Source organism: Canis lupus, chromosome 2 (genome assembly GCF_011100685.1).
Source record: "Canis lupus familiaris isolate Mischka breed German Shepherd chromosome 2, alternate assembly UU_Cfam_GSD_1.0, whole genome shotgun sequence".
Lineage (NCBI taxonomy): Eukaryota > Metazoa > Chordata > Mammalia > Carnivora > Canidae > Canis > Canis lupus.
Window position 1 is genome coordinate 73955213 of NC_049223.1, and position 20369 is coordinate 73975581.

At 42.6% G+C, this 20369-nt stretch overlaps 1 protein-coding gene across 1 annotated transcript; it reads left to right on the plus strand.

The window, feature by feature from the left end:
• The first annotated feature begins 5 nt into the window (after positions 1–5).
• On the plus strand, positions 6–18842 carry LOC478184 (pre-mRNA-splicing factor SYF2). The gene is made up of 8 exons (XM_038531558.1): positions 6–50; positions 11810–11977; positions 12198–12311; positions 14220–14345; positions 15444–15561; positions 15948–16038; positions 16825–16923; positions 17727–18842. The coding sequence occupies exons 2-8, from the start codon at positions 11951–11953 to the stop codon at positions 17890–17892; spliced, it is 741 nt and encodes a 246-aa protein (XP_038387486.1). The 5' UTR covers positions 6–50; positions 11810–11950; the 3' UTR covers positions 17893–18842.
• The last annotated feature ends 1527 nt before the right edge of the window (positions 18843–20369 follow it).

The window sequence follows — 20369 nt, forward strand, 5'->3', positions numbered from 1 at the left end:
CTCCAAGAGGCACAGCGGATTCCTGTGGCCCGAACGGTACCTGGTGTAGGGTATGAACTAATTTCATACTGTTGAGTGAAAGAAGGAACAAATTGGTTGGGGGCTATTTGGTATCTTGAGTATCTTCGTGATGCAGAGGATTTGGATTAATTTGAGGCTTTGACTTTCTTTGGAAAATTCTGCACAGAACAGCATTCTTCATGTATCTGTTCACTCATTCAATAATGAACTGTATGATCGTTCTTATTTGTTTGCTAACTAGTCTGCTCTTTGGTTCATCATCTATGAAAAAGAAATAATAAAGCAATACCTATGTAACAGAGTAGTTTGGGGATAAATTAGATAATATGGGTGAAGTATCTGTGACTAGTACCTGACCCATAGCAAATGATGAGTTATTGCTGACTTTTACCAGTTGGCATTAGATGTCCCCCCCTCTCCTGCCTGAGATTTTATTAAATGTCTTTCCTCAGGGAAGCCTTAACCTCCACTGCCTGAAGGGTCACTTGCCTGTTATAGCTCATTCATACTTTCTTCTTTGTTACATTTACATAAGTGTAATTAAACAAGTGTGGAATTGCTTTGTTTAATGCCGCTGATTTAAATGAGGCAAGTTTCTAAACCACTATTAATATAGCAAATCAGGATCCCTGGGTGGTGCAGCGGTTTAGCGCCTGCCTTTGGCCCAGGGAGCGATCCTGGAGACCCGGGATCGAATCCCACGTCGGGCTCCCGGTGCATGGAGCCTGCTTCTTCCCTCTGCCTATGTCTCTGCCTCTCTCTCTCTCTCTGTGACTATCATAAATAAATAAAAAAAATGCAGCAAATCTAGGCCTTTATTGTTTTCTGTATCATGGATGAATTGATAGAGGAGTCTTACATGTATTTATATTCTTTAGGAATACAGAAATGTCCATGACATAATTATTTTCAGAAAGATCACACTGGAATTACAGGTTCTACAAAACATTTTGTCAGAGCCCTACAAACTGAAGTCAAATAATTAAGGAGAGTTTAATGAAGTGATTGTTTACAAAGTTGTGGCCTGGGTTAAGAGAAACCAGCAAAAGAAAGTGAAGCATTCTTCACTAGAAGGCTAGCAGCAGGGAAAAGCCATTGCTACCCCTAATCTTTTTTTTTTAATTTTTATTTATTTATGATAGTCACAAACAGAGAGAGAGAGAGAAGCAGGCTCCATAGTCACACACACACAGAGAGAGAGAGAGAGAGGCAGAGGCTCCATGCACCGGGAGCCCGATGTGGGATTCAATCCCAGGTCTCCAGGATCGCGCCCTGGGCCAAAGGCAGGTGCTAAACCGCTGTGCCACCCAGGGATCCCTGTTACCCCTAATCTTAAAGAGGTAAGGGAAGGATAGGGTAGGAGAGGGTCTTCAGGCAGAGGCTGTAACTAAAGAAATCGACCAACCCATAATCCAGGCAGGGAATAAATATCCTGATCCCATTTCTCCCAGATTTCTTATCTTCTGTAAGTGCCGCTAATTGGAAGGATCTAATGAGGAGAGAGTAATAAACAAGAGAGCTTATTGATGCAATACATACGGGCCAGCACTTGTGGGTGCAGAACAGAGTGGACACTGGTGGAAGGTGGTTCTAAAGGAGCAAACAACATATCTAACACAATTCTTTTCATGGGACATGGTAACAATTTCATAATTTTTTGAAATTTTAGAAGAGCTCTTTGTTCAAGTTATATTTACATAGATTTAGTAACAAAGAACAGAACAAGTTGTGTGGCCAACTGAATTTTCCAAGATGATAGAAGATCTTCCATCCTACGTGCTGTTCTTACAATGTGACATTGGCATACCTCCTAAGGAGAGATAAGATCTATGTCCCTAATCCTTGAATATGTGACTACGGAGGAAGTGACATGATGTGACTTCTGAGGCTAAGTCATAAAAGGGGTAACAGATTCCATCTGGTTCTCCTGGGATGTTTGTTTTTTGAACCCAGTCACCATTCTTTGAGGAAGCCCAGGCCAGATGGACAGGTCATGTAGGACTGAAAATTGGTACAACCCTTAGGGAGGGTAGTTTGGCAATATGTATAAAAATTACAGAGGCATTTTCTTTTTGACTTAACTGTTACACTTCTCAGAATTTATCCTACAGGTGCAATTGGACAGGTATAAAATGACTTATGTACAAGGATTGCTTCCTCCTATGATTTAGTAAAGATGACATGATTGCAGATTCATTGGGTGAGAATATACAATAATTTTTGCTGGCTGTCATGTAAAGCTTGTTGGGTAAATTTAGTAAAGCTTCAGTATACATCTTGGCCAACAGAGGGAACAAAGACAGTGGGATGAATTCTCCCTTACCCCCAGGGAAAGCCCTAGGGTGCAATGATCTAACATCCAGGTAGAAGTCATGACCAATGATCTGTGCCACATAACCACTGAGTTCCACTCAGGGCTGCTTAGTAAACATATGGACAATGTAACCAATCAGTTTCCTTCAATATAACAGAATGCTTCCAAAGTTCTAGATATCCATCCCACATCTTGGGTGCAGTTGGGTTGGTTATGTTTAGAGTGATTTTGTTATTGTTCCCAACAACATAGGGGTGCCTGGGTGTTCAAATGTCCATACTGGGGTAAGCAACATACACCCATCCCAAATCTGAGTATAGCCACCCATGGTTCTGACAGTCATATTTTTTTATTCTTTTGGCTAACAAATTGGTGGGCTGTCTGCATGGTTTGGTTAACAGAAAAAGAATACTTATGTCCTGTGTCATTAATAGTATGTGCTATAGGCCAGGCTTCTGGATCAGAGTTACTAATGTCAGATATACTAAGGATACCATTCTCAGCATGTTCTTCCTTAATGTGTTGCTCTGAGGCCTTCCAATCTTCCCTAGGAAGTGATAATATCTAATATCCACCACGGTAATTCTGACAAGCTAAAGAGGGAAAGCTGTTCACATATTCAACAGTTGGGTTGATTTTTATTTTGGGCAAATGAGTGGGCATTTCCATCAGGTGTCCATCCCATGACTGGACGTCATAGGATAAACAGAAAGCCAACTAAATGATTCCTAAAAATTTTATGATTGTACTTGGGGTGTGAATTTTCTGTGGATTTATTGCCCATCTGTATCGGGGAAACTAACATAAAAGCTCTAGAGCTTTGGGAGCAAACGTGAGGCAAAGTGACTTAAGGTTGTATCTGTTGTTAACCTAAACCAGTTCTAATAAACCAGGGTTGATTAAAGAAGGGATTTTGCCACCAGCAGAGAAGCCTGGCCTTGTGTCAAAGATCAAAAGTCATGAGAATTCCAATCAGAAGGAGTAATATCCCAAATATTTCAACTAGCTTAATCATCCTATAAAATGGTCACATAGCCTTTAAGTTTCCTTAAATATTAAATATTTAGGCACCTAAGTATTCATAAAACTCTCCATTTTAAAACAAGTATTTCTACAATCAGAAATGCAAGGATCAGGGTTACATGTGTGAATAAAACTTTGGATAGTAGAGCTGGTATAACAATCATAGGATAAGAGGAATAAAAGAGTATAAAAGATGATGAAAAAAAAAATTTAAATTGTCATATATAGGCCTGGTTCAGAGTCTTGGGATAGCTGTCTATTAAGATGTCATCTGCTTCTGCTTCTGCTTCTGGGATGTCATACGTTTTAATTCTCTGATTGGGATGGACCGCCCACCAGGTATTAGAGCTTTCCTTAAATGAGAACCATGAACCCAAGAATCAATGCCTTTGAGTTTAACTGCACGAGGATTTTTCCAAAGTAACCTTGTAGGTCTTTTCCATTGAGGCTGTAAAGCAACTTGTGGAGACCTCTTTTCCAATAGACGGAGTCTCCAAGTTGGAGGTAGTGACATAGGATGTCTGCCTCCTGGGAGCATGCTGTGGAAGGACTTTTCTACCAAGCATGCATTTTCTTTGAAGCCTCTATGTGATATTCAAGTATTTCTCCTTTAATTAATCAAGGTACGCGCAGCCCTGGTGGCGCAGCGGTTTGGCGCCGCCTGCAGCCCAGGGCGTGATCCTGGAGACCCGGATCGAGTCCCACGTCGGGCTCTCTGTATGATGCCTGCTTGTGTCTCTGCCCCTCTCTCTGTGTCTCTCATGAATGAATAAATAAAATCTTTAAAAAAAATTAATCAAGGTACATGAATTCCCTGAACTTAACCTCATAGGTCTCCCAGTTATGCTCTCAAAGAGCATTAATTTATGTTTTTTGAAAGATGTGGGTCTTAAATTTAACAATACAATTGGCAGTACCTTAGGGCGGGGTGAGTTAAAGGCTTCTCTAAATTTAGCTAGTTGAGTTTTAATTATAGAATCTGTCTTTTCTGCCAATTCCGAGTATTAATGAAAATGTAAAATATGGGACGCCTAGGTGGCTCATCAGTTGAGCATCTGCCTTTGGCACAGGGTGTAATCCCGGATCTGGGGATTGAGTCCCACACTGGGCTCCCTGCGAGGAGCCTGCTTCTCCCTCTATGTCTCTGCCTCAGTGTGTCTCTCATGAATAAATAAATAAAATCTTAAAAAAAAGAAAACGTAAAATAGATCAAATATCAAAATTGGCTTAATTATTTGCCCAGTAATGGGTCCCTTGATTGCTGTACAATTCACATAGGATTCTCCCATCTGGAGTGATGTTCCCTAATAATAACTTGGCTCCTGCTGATGCACTGGCTCTGTGACAGGGGAAGGCTTCTACCCAATGGGTGTACATACAAATCATTACGAACCCATATTTACATCCCTGAGAGGGTGGCAGCTGGACAAAATCCAATTGCCATACCTCAAAGCATCCTGAAGGCAGTGGGAAATGCGAAATGTTGATAGATTTTAGATGCAGCTTTGTGGGAAGGGTTCCAAAGAGTTCCAAAAAGTAGCCCCCCAATTTATCATGTTTTTCCTGTGCTCCAGTGGGTCATTTAATGAAAGAATTTTGGAGTTTTCTGTGCACAATCGGGGGGGTGGGGTGGGCAGGCAATCCATCTGCCCCAGACCAAAGATGGGATAGTCGAGCCAAATTTACAATTTGATTTGACTGTCTTTTCCTTAAAGGTGGGCGTTCTGTTGAGCATCCTTAATGATTGGTTTTAAATCACCAATAGTGGTTGAAGTTAGCATTAATTTTAGTGTAGAACAGCTTTGTAAAGCCACAGCTTTTGCTGTAGTGCATAACGGGTTGCCTTTGCTTTTCTCCGTGTTTTTTGCAGACTGCCCAGGACTTTTAATTATAGCCAATAGAACAGAGTCTAATAGTGATAACGCATAAAAGCTATTTTAATCTTTTGGCTAGAGAAGGTTAAAAATCGCTATTATTTCAAAAGCATACCAAAACCATGTGCAACACAAAGGGATACCTACTATCAGTATATCCTATCAGACATGTGTCTCTTGCTGGAATGCAAGCTCTAGTTCAGGCAAAAAGTTCAGCCTATTGAAGTTTCCATGTGGAACAAATAAATCACGGTAACGAAAGGTACAACATAGGGAATATAGTCAATGGTACCATAGTAGGCTTGGGTTCTGACAGACGGAGGCTACACTTCTGGTGAGCACAGCAAAACCTGTAAACTTGTTGAATCAATATGTTGTGCACCTGCAACTAATATAACATTATGTATCAACTATACTAAAAAAGGAAAAAGAAAACAAGTCAACATATTGAGCCGCAGAGGATTAACCTCAATAACTTCTGTAGCTGGTTACAGCATAACCTGCCTGATATCTTCCCGTTTTATCCCTTAAATGAGAACTATTAGTGAGCCAAATTATTCAGCATTTTTGATAGGGCTTTCTTTTTTAATATTTTATTTATTTATTCATGAGAGAGAGAGAGAGAGGAGAGAGAGAGAGAGAGAGAGAGAGAGGCAGAGACACATGCAGAGGAAGAAACAGGCTCCATGCAGGAAACCTGATGTGGGACTCAATTCTGGGTCTCCAGGATCACACCCTGGGCTGAAGGCAGTGCTAAACCGCTGAGCCACTCGGGCTGCCCTTGATAGGGCTTTCTTGAAGATCTAGTCCACAAATCAATAGTAGATCAGTTGCAGTAATATAGTCATGAGGAATCTCATCAGAGGTAAGAGGCAAAAAAGTTGCAGGGTTTAGGGGCTCCAGGCTGGCTCAGTCAGTGGAGTGTGTGGCTCTTGATATTAGGTTGAGTCCAAGCCCCAAGTTGGGTTTAGAGATTACTTAAATATAAAATAAAAAAAAAAGAGTAGCAGGGTTTAAAGAGTGACATCTGGTGATAGAGATGTTTGAAGCTGACAGCAGGAGAATGTCAGAGGAAGATCATTTGCTAGCAGATAAGAGCTTCCACCAAACGTGGAACTTAAATGATCAACGGGGAATTCATGATTGGTTCTTCTGTGCCTTCTGACAAAACAGTGGTGGCTGCTCGAGCTCTCATGCAGGGTGGCAGTCCTTCAGCCATTGGGTCTGGTTGCTGCCTGGAGGGCCCTAAAGACCTGCGTTAGTCTCCAGGTCTTTCTGTCAAAACTATGAAAGCATTACCTTTGTGTTTGTGAGCAAAGAGGAAGAAGGGCAATTGCTAATTTGGGTGCCCCAGAGCAGGGGTTGAGCAAGGTGTTTTACCTCATCAAAAGCCTGTTGGTTTAATTTAGTCCAACGGAGGGGCTCTGGTTGCTGCTTTAAGTAAGGCATTTAAGGATTGAGCAATAGCAGAGAAATTAGGAATCCAATTTTGGTACTGTCCAGCTTGTTTCAGGAATCCCCACAACTGTTATTTGGTTTAAGGAGGGGGGAAGGGAGACAATGCTTTTTATTTTCAGGATTGAAGAGAAATCCCTGTTTACTAATGACATGTCCCAAATATTTAACTTGGGGCATTTTATTTTTTAAAATTATTTTTTCTCCCTTACCCCCCAACTTGGGAGATTTTAAATTGTAATTTTTCTTTTGGTACTGATGGTCCTTTTCCAGCTAACTGTTTTAACAGTTGGATACTGCCAGTTGAACAAGCTCTTTATGAAGGGGAGCAGAGAAGAAAGTAGTCCACATATTGTAATAAATAGAATCGTGAGGGAAGCTTACATGAACTATGTCTGCTTTTAAGATTTGGGGTAGGGACGCCTGGGTGGCTCAGTGGTTGAGTGTCTGGCTTCGGCTCAGGGCATGATCCCAGAGTTCAGGGATCGAATCCCGTGTCGGGCTCCCTGCTTGAACCCTGCTTCTCTCTCTCTCTCTCTCTCTCTCTCTGTGTGTGTGTGTGTGTGTGTGCATCTCACAAATACATAAAATTTTTTAAAAAGAAAGGTGTGGGATCAATAAGTAGGGCTCTCCGTGTAACCTTGAGATATAACTGTCTAGGTATATTATTTTCCTTCCCAGGTGAAGGCAAAAATTGGTTGAGTCCACATGTGTGCTGAAGAGGGCACTACATAAACCCACTACTGTGTAGATTTGCTGTCTGGAGGGAATAGTGGAAAGTAAGGTGTGAGGTTTAGACACATGTGTATGTTGTGGAAAGGCAATGTTATCAATTGCTCTAAGATACTGCACAAACCGCCATCCTCTGCCGTGAGATTTTTGGATGGGAAAAATTGGCATTTTATAAGGACTAGTGCATGGAATAATCAAACCTTTATATATATATTCCTTGATTACAGGAATTATGAGTGGCCTCATAATTTAGAGGATGTTAATATTAGAGAGTGGCTTGGAACGATCAATCTGATCATTTAGATAGGAGGGACAGAGTGTATACAATGTCCAGGAGGACTTTTGGACCAAAGAATGTTAGGGACAGTGTCCAGGAGGTGGTGCTGTAGGTTTTGAATTACAGGAAAGAAGGTTATTGATGTAGGTGCTTTTCTATAGAATTTTGTGTGCTGTTCTATTTGCAAAAACATTCCCCCTCCTATTTAAAAAGAAAAGATTTTATTTATTTATAAGAGACACACAGAGAGAGAGGCAGAGACATAGGCAGAGGGAGAAGCAGGCTCCTCATAGGGAGCCTGATGTGGGACTCGATCCAGGCATTCCAAGATCACGCTCTGAGCCAAAGTCAGATGCTCAATTGCTGAGACACCCAGGTGTCCCTTCCCTCTCCATTTTTTAAAAAAATTTTTTGTTTATGATAGTCACAGAGAGAGAGAGAGGCAGAGACACAGGCAGAGGGAGAAGCAGGCTCCATGCACCAGGAGCCCAACATGGGACTCGATCCCGGGTCTCCAGGATCGCGCCCCAGGCCAAAGGCAGGCGCCAAACCGCTGCGCCACCCAGGGATCCCTCCTTTTTAAGTAATCTTTACACCCAAAGTGGGGCTTGAACTCGTGACCCTGAGATCTAGACTCAGATGCTGCACTGACTGATCCAGCCAGGGACCCCAGGGACCCTTACTTACTTACTTTATTTATTGAGCCTCTTTTTTTTTTTTTTTAAGATTTTATTTATTTATTCATTCATGAGAGACACAGGCAGAGACACGGGCAGAGGGAGGAGCAGGCCCCATGCAGGGAACCCAACATGGGACTTGATCCAGGGTCTCCAGGATCACACCCCGGGCTGCAGGCGGCGCTAAACCGCTGCGCCACTGGGGCTGCCCTATTTTTAGAGCCTTTAGAAACAAACAAAAAACACATTTACCCCTTTTGAGGTGTGCCTGAAAAATCACAAGAAAATCATGGCCTAACAGGTGAATAGGAATTATAGAGATCAGAAGGAATGGGTGAGTGCCTTGTAAAGTCTCCAGCTGAAAAAAGGATAGGTAAGGATTTTAAAATTGTCATGGGGTATGAGCCACTCCCACCGCTTGCAGTGTTTCTGTACTCAAGGGGGACAGAGAGGCTGGTGAGGTTGAAATTGACGTGTTGCTTCTGAGTCTGTAAAAGCTGCCATCACCTCATTCACAATAATATTTCTCTCCCCTAAGGTGTCAGTTTGAGGTCATGGGAAGACTTCCCATCCTGGCCTCAGAGCCGCCCTGTTCTGTCATATGTGCCTTCTTCCCCAGCTGCTGGTGTCCTTAGAGGGGAAAGTGCTCTGAGGCTCTTGCAGCTGATTTTGTCTTGTTAGTTTGCAGCAAGCCTTCTTCCAATGGCTGGGTTCTTTTGCAGTAATTGCAAACACCTTCTTTAGGAGAAAGACCCTGAAGATTTTGGGGGGATTTCTGGGGGTTGTTAATTGTAATTGGAGATGCATGATCTGGGCAGCTTGGATTTATGAGTCTTTTCTTTTTGTTGCTCATTCTTTGGTGTGAGATAACTGATCAGCCAAGTTAACCGTATCATCAGGCTCCATAGGGGCCCAGCTGAGTCGCTGTCATTTAATTACAGGACCAAGTTCACCGTCTAACCCATTAGCAAAGGTGGAGTTCAGAAGGACATTTCATGTTTAATTTTGTCAATACCAGAGTATTGTTAAAAAGTTTTTTTCCAATCATCATCATCATAATAAACCAGGTTCATCTGGCCGTTGAGTATATCATTGAATTTTTCTCTAATCTGTGGTCTTTGGAAAAACTGCCAGAATAGTTTTATGTAATTCTTTGGCTAGTTTAAAGGCATTTTTTTTTGGTAGCCTTTTCGTTTAGAAAAATCATCAAAATGCTATGTCCATCCTACTTTCCATCCATTCCCTTGCAGGACCCTCAGTCACAAGCATATGGATAAATCAGTGAAGGTCAGAATAACAGGTTCACGGATCTGAATAACTAAATTGAATTCCTTAGCAAATCCTAGAGGGTCTTCAAGGGCATTGGGAAAAGGCTTTGATAAAAACTTGCAATTCTGCCTTAATCCAAGTAATACAAGTAATTGATAATATCCCGGAGCCTCTTTCACTAGGCTTAACTTTAGAAGGAGTCTGGATGACTGGAGGACCTAGGGAAACTTCCAGGTTGTCATAGGATGTAAGTTCAGCTAGACTATAATTTTCTATAGGTGGAGAGCAAGAGAAGGTGGAAGAGGCTTCCACCTAACTGCTGCTCAGTTGCAGCAGTTAGCTCAAAAGACTCCATAGGCTTTCCTAGTTCAGATACTCTCTGAGAGCAGTTACAGTTAGCTTTAGAGAGTTTAGAGTTATTTTCTTATAAGGAAGCAAGTTTAGAATTATTTAATTTCTTGGAGGCTCCAAATACCAATTTAAATACACTTCCCATCCTTAGTTGCTCTTTTTTTTAAATTTTCCAATTGTGCATGCAGATAAACTAATTTTGGAATCTCAGAACATCTCCAAAGTGGTCATAGTAAGCACAAGTCATTTTTGGTCAGATTGGTCCAACAAGACAGAAACTTATAAGGAATGCGCCCATAATATTTGAACATAAATACAGCTGGGCTTCCAGAGGGAGGCTGCTCTCCAGCAGCAATTTTTTTTTTAAGATTTTATTTATTTATTCACGAGAATACACAAAGAGGAGAGAGAGAGAGAGGCAGAGACACAGGCAGAGGGAGAAGCAGGCTCCATGCAGGGAGCCCGACGCGAGACAGAAGCCAGCACCAGAAAGACACCCAAAGAAATGAGGCCTGAACCTCAACCGAAAAAAAAGGAGGCTGAGAACCTGGAGCTTTTTGGGGGAGAGGATACACCACAATGCACTAAGTTACCATCTGTTCAAATCCCTCACTGTCACAGGAGTCAGAGCCGTTTGATGCTTCTGATCCCACACCATTCTGACACCATAAACGTCAACTGAGAGAAGAAAGCAAAACTGAACAAGAACAAAGGGGTGTCTTTATTTGGGGTCTCAGAATTGCAATCCGGGCAGCAGAGATTCCAGCAGCCACCAGAAAAATGTGTCACCTGTGCGGGGGGGGGGGGGGGGGGGAGGGAAGCAAAGGTGTTTTTTGTTTTTGCTTTTAATGAGAAAGGGGAAGTGAGTGGGGGTTGGGGGACACAATTATACGACTTGAATAAAAGAAAACAAAATTGCCAATCGGCACTACCAGGCTCAATGGCTTTTGGTTCCACTTCGATGGACTGATTTATCCTTGCTAACGAAGGGAAACCACCCATGGTATGCACTGATTACTGTCTTCGTGAAGTCCACGCTGACAGTGTTCCCGGTCAGACGCCGGCCCCTGTCGACTCTAGGAACAACTGCTCCTAAAACAATTGCTGTTTCTGGTAAAGTTCAAGGTCTTTTTATTTTTTTAAAAAGATCTTACGTATTTTTGAGAGAGAGAGAGAGAGTGAGAGCATGCCGGGGCGGGGGGGGGGGGGGGGGAGGGGGGGGGGGGGAGAGGAGGGGAGGGGCAGAGAGAAGGGGAGAAGCTGGCCCTTCCACTGGGCAGGGAGCCTGATGTGGCTCCACTGGGGACCCCGGGATGACGGCCTGAGCCCAAGAGCCCCAGGCAGATGCTTAACCAGCTGAGCCACCCAGGCACTCTGGAAGGTCTTTTTGCCCAGTTCGAGTTCATTAGCTATTTGTTTTAAAAAGGAAAATGCAGCTTCTCTCCATATCTAGACATTTTATACAGTTCTACAGCGGAAGGGGGGGGGGGTGGGGGGAGGAAAGGGACCAGACGAGAGAAATATTTCTACACTACGGAAGGAAATTAAAATGGTGCGACCTGACCGTCCTGAGGGTCTAGGTGAGACGAGGCACGCAGGGGAGACCTGCCTCGCAGGTGACGCTGAGGCGAAGCGCTCAATGGCAAAGACACTTCGCTCCAAGGAGCGGCGCGCAGCTGGGGAGGCCTTGCACCCGGCTCCAGGTTTGGCGGGTCGCTCCTAAGCAGGTGCCCTTCCGCTCTCCCCGGCCCCGCCCACTTTACACTTTGCGGCTGCGCAAGGCTCTGCCCAATCGAAAACGTGTCCCTGCTAACAGGAGCAGGGATTGGTCCGAAGCTTCGAGACCATCAGGAAGGGGCGGGGCTTACAATGGAATGTTCTTCCGTATCGGCGGGTGGCCCACGGGCAGACGGAAGTGCTCTGTGTTGTTGCCGGAAGTGGCGAGAGAAAGTTTGTGATGGCTGCTGCGATTTTAGCCGAGAAGGTACGTCCCGTCGGCTCCCCCCCAGGGATTTTTGTGGGGGGAGACTCCGGGGGACGGCAAGGGCGAGAGGTGGGGGAGAGGCCCGAGCGCCGGGCCAGGGAGGCGCAGACGCTGTGACGTCGGGGCAGTGGGGGGGGGGGGGGGGCCTGGCCGGGCCCTGGCAGGACTGGCGGGGAATCGATCCTGCCGCCGCGACTCCAGCGGGTCCTCTTCGCCGCAGGTGCCCGTGGACAGCTCGGAGGAGGGGGAGCAGCCCCCGGCGGCGCCCGCGGAGCTGGCCGCCCAGAAGCGCGAACAGAGGCTGCGCAAATTCCGGGAGCTGCACCTGAAGCGGGTGAGTAGCCCCGGAGGCAGCGGAGACCTGTTCCCCCCCCCCCGGGCGCGTTTGTGGAGGGACGCGCGAGCCGCTCCAGCGCCCCCGCCTGACCCGCAGAACTGGATGAAAGGTCTTTCCCGGTGGTTCTCAATCCTGGCAGCAGGTTGAAATCACCTTTCAAAATACACATGCTCTCTCCAACCCTCCTCCTACCCACTTCTGATTTCATTAACCTGGGCAAGGTTTGGGAGTCTCTATTACTAGCAGCCTGCCTGCTGTGTGAGTATAACAAACCCTTCGTTTAACCTAGGGGGTATGTGGAGCTAGCGACTGGAAGAAAGTCGTCCATGTTAATAAGAGAGCTGATTGTTTGTTCATTCAAAAATAATCAGCAAATCTCCGAAAGTCTGTAGTGTCAGGGGTTTACCCAGTTGATGCGAAACTCGATGATTATGATACGGCTTTGGCTCTTAAGTAGAGGAGACGACTTGCTAGCCAGAAATTATATGGTGTGCTGTCTTTGGGAACAAAGTGCCCTGGGAGGGTGGAGGAGAGATGAATACAGTTTGAGGAGCTCCCAGGGAGTGCCTCATATATGACGTGAGATCTAAACTGTTTGGAAGACGTGTAAGGTATTATCAGACAAAGAAATTGGAGGAAGAAATATCCAAGCAGAGGAATCCAATGCAAAGTGAGGGAATTCACATTAGGGATAAGAGTCCAGCAAACAACTGGCTGCAGTTGTAGCTGAGAAGGGAAAAAGCAGCTCTGGTCTATTTCAACCTAAGTGGTTTGACCGAAAGCTTGGATGTGGTTTCACAAACCCCCAACATCACTCTGACTATTGGAGTGAGACAAAAACAATACTGTTCAGACCACAAAAATGACCACACATTCCCCTTTTCTGCTAACACCGGTGTCTCTTAGGACCAATTACAGCATTAGTCTCACCCGATTAATCCTGTTGAAAAACTTAGGGTACCCAGTCATCGTATGCCTTGCCTTTCTGAGAGTGTCTCATCCAGAGCAGAGCCACACTGCCTTACCTCCCATACCAGTCACGGGATAAAAACCCAAATTCTGTAACTAGCCTCTCCTAACACCCTATCACCAAAATGCCTACAGTTTCCTGTAGTTTACTCTCCTTCAGTGCAGCAAACACAACTTTGTTTGACTGTAGGTATGTTCTTGGTGTTTTCAACTGGAGGGCATTGCCAGAGCCGAGAGTACAAGAATGTACAAGGGATGGTAGTCGAGAGGAGATGTCCGTTTGCCCAGAAAAAGTTAATAAAGAATCAAACACACTTAAATATTTATGTGGAGAGACTGTGTAAAGTACGTGTGGTTGGAAGTTACAAGATATGGCTTCCTAGACTAATTGCTGCCAACCTGTGACCTAAGAGACATCTAATTTATGTTGTCCCTTAAGCTGATATTGTTTTGTGCCATTAGGTTCATTTTTTAAAAATTTTTATTGTTTAAAGATTTTATTTATTTTGAGATAGAGAGCACAAGGGGTGGGGAGGGGGTGTCCGCAGAGAGAGAGAGAAGAAGAGGGAGAGAGAGGAAGAGGGAGAGAGAGGAAGAGGGGAGAGGAAGAATGAAAGAAAGGAAGAGGGAGAGGAGAGGAAGAGGGGGAGAGGAAAAGGGGGAGGGGAGAGGAAGAGAGAAGGAGAGGGAGAGGAGGCAGAGGCTCCCTACTTGGGAAGCAGGTGTTTATTTGTATTTACTATACAAATGAATAAATAAATCTTAAACCCTAATTAGGCCATTCCTTTGCTTAAAATCCTTTGATGGCTACCTGTTGCTTTTGGGATAAAACAGAGTCCCTCTGTTAATGTGTCTTGACCCTTTCTAAATGGGCAAGATTTTGTTTGGATTTATTTTCATGTCTCAGCTGACAAACTTTTTGTATTATGGTTTTAGAATGAAGCTCGTAAATTAAATCACCAGGAAGTTGTTGAAGAAGATAAAAGACTTAAGTTACCTGCTAACTGGGAAGCCAGGAAAGCTCGTCTGGAGTGGGAGCTGCAGGAAGAAGAAAAGAAGAAGGTTAGGATCTACTCTGTTGGCTTGATAAGTGGTCATTCTATTGTTTCATTCTATTTTTTTTTTTTTTTGTAAAGATTTTATTTACTCAGGAGAGACACAGAATGAGAGGCAGAGACATAGGTAGAGGGAGCAGTAGGCTCCATGCAGGGAGCCCCATGTGGGACTCGGTCCCGGAACCTGGGATCATGACCTGAGCCGAAGGCAAACACTCAACCACTGAGCCACCCAGGTGCCTCTCAGTCATTCTATTATATCAAGACCGTAGAAAATGGTTTTGTACACCGGCTGTGGAACCAGACTGCTGGAGTCCACATGATGGCCCTGCTTTTTACTAGCAGCAATACTTTGGGGGACTTATTTAACCTCTCTGTACCTCTGTTTTCTCATCTGTAAAATGGGGACTGTAACATTGTAGTTGCTGACGAAGTAAACAAGTCAGTGCATGAAGAGCATTTCTGAGGGGTCTAGAAACTGCTACTCATTGAGTATGTGTGATTGATTGATTGATTGATTATTTATTTATTTGATTTTACTTATTCATGAGAGACACAGAGAGGCATAGACACAGGCAGAGGGAGGAGAAACAGGCTTCATGCAGGGAGCCTGATGTGGGACTCGATCCCAGGACTCTGGGATCACACCCTGAGCCAAAGGCAGACACTCAACTGCTGAGCCACCCAGGTGTCCCAGAGTACATGTTTTAAATTGAGGTGGGCATTCTTAAACACCGTAGTAGGTTCCCAGTTTTCCTCCAAATAGTAATCGTTAGTTTTAAAGTATTGCCTGATATCTTTGTTCAACTTTTTTTTAAAAGATTTTATTTATTTATTCATGAGACACACACACAACAGAGAGATAGAGATAGAGAGAGATAGAGAGAGAGAGAGAGAGACAGAGACAGAGACATAGAGAGAGGGAGAAGCAGGCTCTATGCAGGGAGCCCAATGCGGTACTTGATCCCAGGTCTCTGGGATCATGCCTATAGCTGAAGGCAGATTCTCAACTGCTAAGCCCACCCAGGCATCCCTTGATTTAAAATAGATCCAGTACTTGCTTGGGTCACCATTGCAGGTATTAGCTGGTTTTCCCTCTTCTTAGGAATGTGCGGCGAGAGGGGAGGACTATGAGAAAGTGAAGCTGCTGGAGATCAGTGCAGAAGATGCAGAAAGATGGGAAAGGAAGAAGAGGAGGAAAAACCCTGACCTGGGATTCTCAGGTAAAGCTCATTATTCCTTTACTGAATGTTCCCTGTTAGATTAGTATTACCTTCAGAGTTTCTGGTTTTAAAAAAGGATATTGCCCGCTGCTTCCCCAAAAGAAAAAAGGATATGCCCCTTTGTGGGATATTTTCCAAGATGCTTAAACCCAAGAAAAATACAAATATGTCTCATAGAGCAGAAGTAAAAAAAGCTATACTTCAGCCAGCTGGATTCTTTTATTCTTTATGGTAAAACTAGCAAAAGCCCATATTGCAGCATCTTTAGGGTAGAAGCTATACTCAGTGTCTTGTGCAAATATTAACTAATAATGATTTTGATATTCTCTGGATCATAATGACAAAACAGGGAAATATATCTTCTCCAATTCTCCTTTTATCTTTAGATTATGCTGCTGCCCAGTTACGCCAGTATCATCGGCTGACGAAGCAGATCAAGCCTGACATGGAAACCTATGAGAGACTGAGAGAAAAACAGTGAGTTGACAGGATTAATGCAAGTCCTGTTTTCATTCTGCAGGGACATAGGGGCGTGTGTGTGGTGTAGACATACATACACACGTACATAGATACAAACACACTTTAAAGCTTGGGTGTGAGTCAGCAGCAGCTGTCTAAGAATGCTCTCTGGCCTTGACAATACTATTTGTTGCTCACTCCACAGCAGTTCGGCTAGCCACCTGGTTATTGTTCTAGCTGGGCATTCTAAGACTGGGTGTTGAGAGTTTAAGAACCAGATTATCATAGTTACTCAGATATTTTAGGAGACAGAATGCCTTAGTGCCGGGATGGGTGAACATCTTCTGTAAACATTTTAGGCTTTGTGGGCTCTTTGGTCTCCGTCAAAACTACTCCACTGCCGTGATATGAAAGCCTCCTTGGAGGATACACGAACAAATAGGTGTGGCTGGGGCCCAGTAAAATGTTTGCAAAAGCACATAGTGTGGTTTGCTAACCTTTGTATTAGTGGGAAGGGAACCTAAACCTGGAAGCATGTCCCTTAACCTCTGGCCCTTGGCTCTTAAATCTGTAGAATGAAGCTGCTGGAGGAGGTAATATATTAGGTCCCTTTCAATTCTTTATTTACTTATTTATTTTTAAAAGTTAAGGTAGGATCCCACAGTTAACACACGTATATATTTTATTTCTTACCAGGAGTGGTAGTTTAGTTTTAAATTTGCCAACGTGGAAAAAATAAATAAATAAATTTGCCAACGTGGAACTGTGTAGTGTTACTTTAAGTCTGTTTTGCTGTCTTTTTAGTGGAGAAGAGTTTTTCCCAACTTCCAACAGTCTTCTTCATGGAACACATGTGCCTTCCACAGAGGAGGTTGATAGGATGGTCATAGATCTGGAAAAACAGTGAGTACTCAGTACAGCAGCCTGAACTTTTAAATGTTTAATGACAAAATGGACACAGTGTGCATAGATTAAATTGAAAGAGCAGATACCCAAAAAAAAAAAAAAAAAAAAAAACCAGATACCATTCTTCCTCATTTCTGACTCAGAGTTTGTAGTAGTTTTGGGGACAGATAGTATGTGTGTGTCAAATTCATATGATCTGGGATGGAGGTACAAAATATTGCCAAAATGGAGTTGTCATTATTGAGCAGGGAAGGCCCAAAGAAAATTATTCTTTAAGGGCTCTTACCTTCATAAGCATTCCACTATTTGATTTGAAGAAGTATGAATATTCTAGTAAATGCACCTTTGCTATATTTGTGTTTCTTAATACTGACATGGATGAATATTAGGCAGAGCAGAATTAGTTTTTATTTTAGGAGTTAATACATACAACTATTAAAATACTATTTAGTATATATACTGTGTACTCCGTTCATATTAGCTGTGGTTATTACGAATAGAAGTATTGTAATTTTCTTTTAAGTAGAAGTTCTTGTGTTTAGTGGCTGACAGTGTATCATTGCTCTTTTAGAAGATTCTGAGGATGAGTTTGTATTTTTGAATTTCAGGGTTCATTCCTTGGGTTTGTGTTGTCAATTAGCAATTTCAGTTTGGTCTTGATAAAAACTGCCCCCACCCCCAACCCTCAAGTGTGCTATTCTAAGTGCACTGATTCTACTCTTAACTATTTGGACATGTTTTATTAAGATTAAAAAAGAAGACAGTTTTGAAATTTGTAAATTTTTTTCTTCTTCCTTCAGAATTGAAAAACGAGACAAGTACAGCCGGAGACGTCCTTATAATGATGATGCAGACATTGACTACATTAACGAAAGGAATGCCAAATTCAACAAGAAGGCAGAAAGATTCTACGGGAAATATACAGCTGAAATTAAACAGAATTTGGAGAGAGGAACAGCGGTCTGATCCCTTCAGGAACTGTTTCTGGAAGCTTGAGAATGCTAGGGAAATTGAAGTTCTCTTCAAAGTTATCCCAGGAAACCAGCACTCAGTCTACTATGCTTGCCCACTCAACGTTTACAAATAAATGCTTCTTCTTAAACATATGCTTCCATGTATATTACCACATTTCTGTGCTTTGATGTAAGATGTATTTTAAGAGGCAGCGTACTTGTTTTGTAAAAAATCTACTTTGTACAAATACTAATTATTTTTCTATGTATTTTAAATGTGTATGACTATTTAATCTTTGAAGCATTTTGGGTTTAGGATTATTGGCAGCATACATAAATTAGTCATTGCTTTGAGTGTTGTTATGAATCTGACAAAATCTAGAACTAGACTCAGCAACCTTTTGAGGTTGTAGACCGTGAAGCTAAGTACAGTGAGAAGGAAGGTGGCCATGGCTACTGGAGGGCTCTCTTTACCCGTGGCCTCTTATGAACAAGTCAGGAAGCAGAACTATCTTCCCATGAATATTGACCACATACAGTTCCTTTTATAAAAAGCAAATATCCTGCGGAATAGAATCCCTACTAAGCACTAATATTTAAAACAAATATTTGTACAAAAAAAAATCCAAATATTTGTGTGTGTGTGTGTGTGTATACTTGTATATATATGCAAAATTACATGCTTTCATTGTGTGAACAAAAATTTTTTTTAATTATGGGGAATTCAAAACAGTCAAAAGAAGACAGAATGATACAATGAATCCCATATACCCAATTTTCAATAATCATAAACTCCTGGCCAGTCTTGTTTCATCTTCATTTCTGCCTACTTTCACTTCTGGGAGTCCCATGTTATTTTGAAGCAAATATTAAATGTATAATTTTGTCTATAAATGTTTCAGTATCAAAGATAAAGACCACTATAATCACAATGATAGTTTTAATAAATTCCAGAGAGAAAGATTGGTATAGTTTTTTCTATGTGTTATTTAAAATGAGGACAGCCCAAATGTGAAAGAGAAAATTTTACAAATACATCCGCATTTGTGTTTTTTTATTTTTTTTAAAGATTCTATTTATTTATTCATAAGAGACACTCAGAAAGAGAGAGGCAAAGACATAGGCAGAGGGAGAAGCAGGCTCCATGCAAGGAGCCTGACATAGGACTCGATCCCGGGTCTCCAGGATCACACCCTGGGCTGAAGACAGCGCTAAACTGCTGAGCCACCTGGGCTGCCCCGCATTTGTGTTTAAAGACAATTTTAACATTTAATATCACTGGTTATTATTTTAAAATTTATGTAGCACTTTCTATTTCTACACTCATTTTGTTTCTGCTTGCTTCTAGTATTGCTATGTGCAGTTAGGTCTGATCACAGGGCCTTGACGCTGCCTCTTAACATATTGAATATATGTTTCTGTTTCCATTTACACTTAGTTCAAGTCTTTTTTTTTTTTTAATTTTTATTTATTTATGATAGTCACAGAGAGAGAGAGAGGCAGAGGCATAGGCAGAGGGAGAAGCAGGCTCCATGCACCGGGAGCCCGATGTGGGATTCGATCCCGGGTCTCCAGGATCGCGCCCTGGGCCAAAGGCAGGCGCCAAACCGCTGCGCCACCCAGGGATCCCAGTTCAAGTCTTTGATCCTGAATATTGCAATAGCTTTAAAGAAAGAGTCAAAACATTGTCAAGTGTATTTAAAAGCATAGTCCACTAAAAGCCAGCAAGGTTTTTTTTAATAAGAATGCAAGAGTAGCTTGCAGATCTGTTAGCTGTATGTCCAATATCAATTCTCAGTTCTTTACCCACCAGAACCCTGATTTTTTTGGTGAATTTGCAGTAAAATTTACAGCCAAACATTTGCTTCTCCAGATTGACTTGATATTACAGGTGGTCAAATGTTCTGGCTAATAAGACACCAACTAATTTAGTCTGAGAAACTTTTTGATTTCTTGGTAAAGGAATTGCCACTTCCTGCTTACCCTGCTTGGATCACTGACAGGGACCCTGGTGTAGCAGCCGTGTTGTGCCATGAAGTAAGCATGAGGATGAAAGTCAGTGTGCTGAGAAGAGTGGAGCAGAGCTTGAGTCTGTTGGCATTGCTGAGTATCTACACGAGCTCTAGGTGCCTACCTCTCATCTTCCTGTTTCTTGCCACTTAATAAATTTATGACCCAATGTCCATCTCAGGACATCTGTTGACAAGTATTACATATACAAGAGTCAATATGCATGTGTAAACATTACATAAACAGCTTATCCACTCTAGAAATAAGTACATAGGAATGGAGATGAGAGGAAATAGTTACAACAATAAAAATTAGGTATTTAGAAACAGATTGAGAAGGTCTTCATAAGACCTACATGAAGAAAATTATAAAATCCATTTGAAGGAATGAGTGGGGGATTTCTACTTCCAACTAAGATGGAGTGATAAAGAGATTTACTTTGCTACTTGAAACAGCCAAAAAAAAAAAAAAAGGCAATAT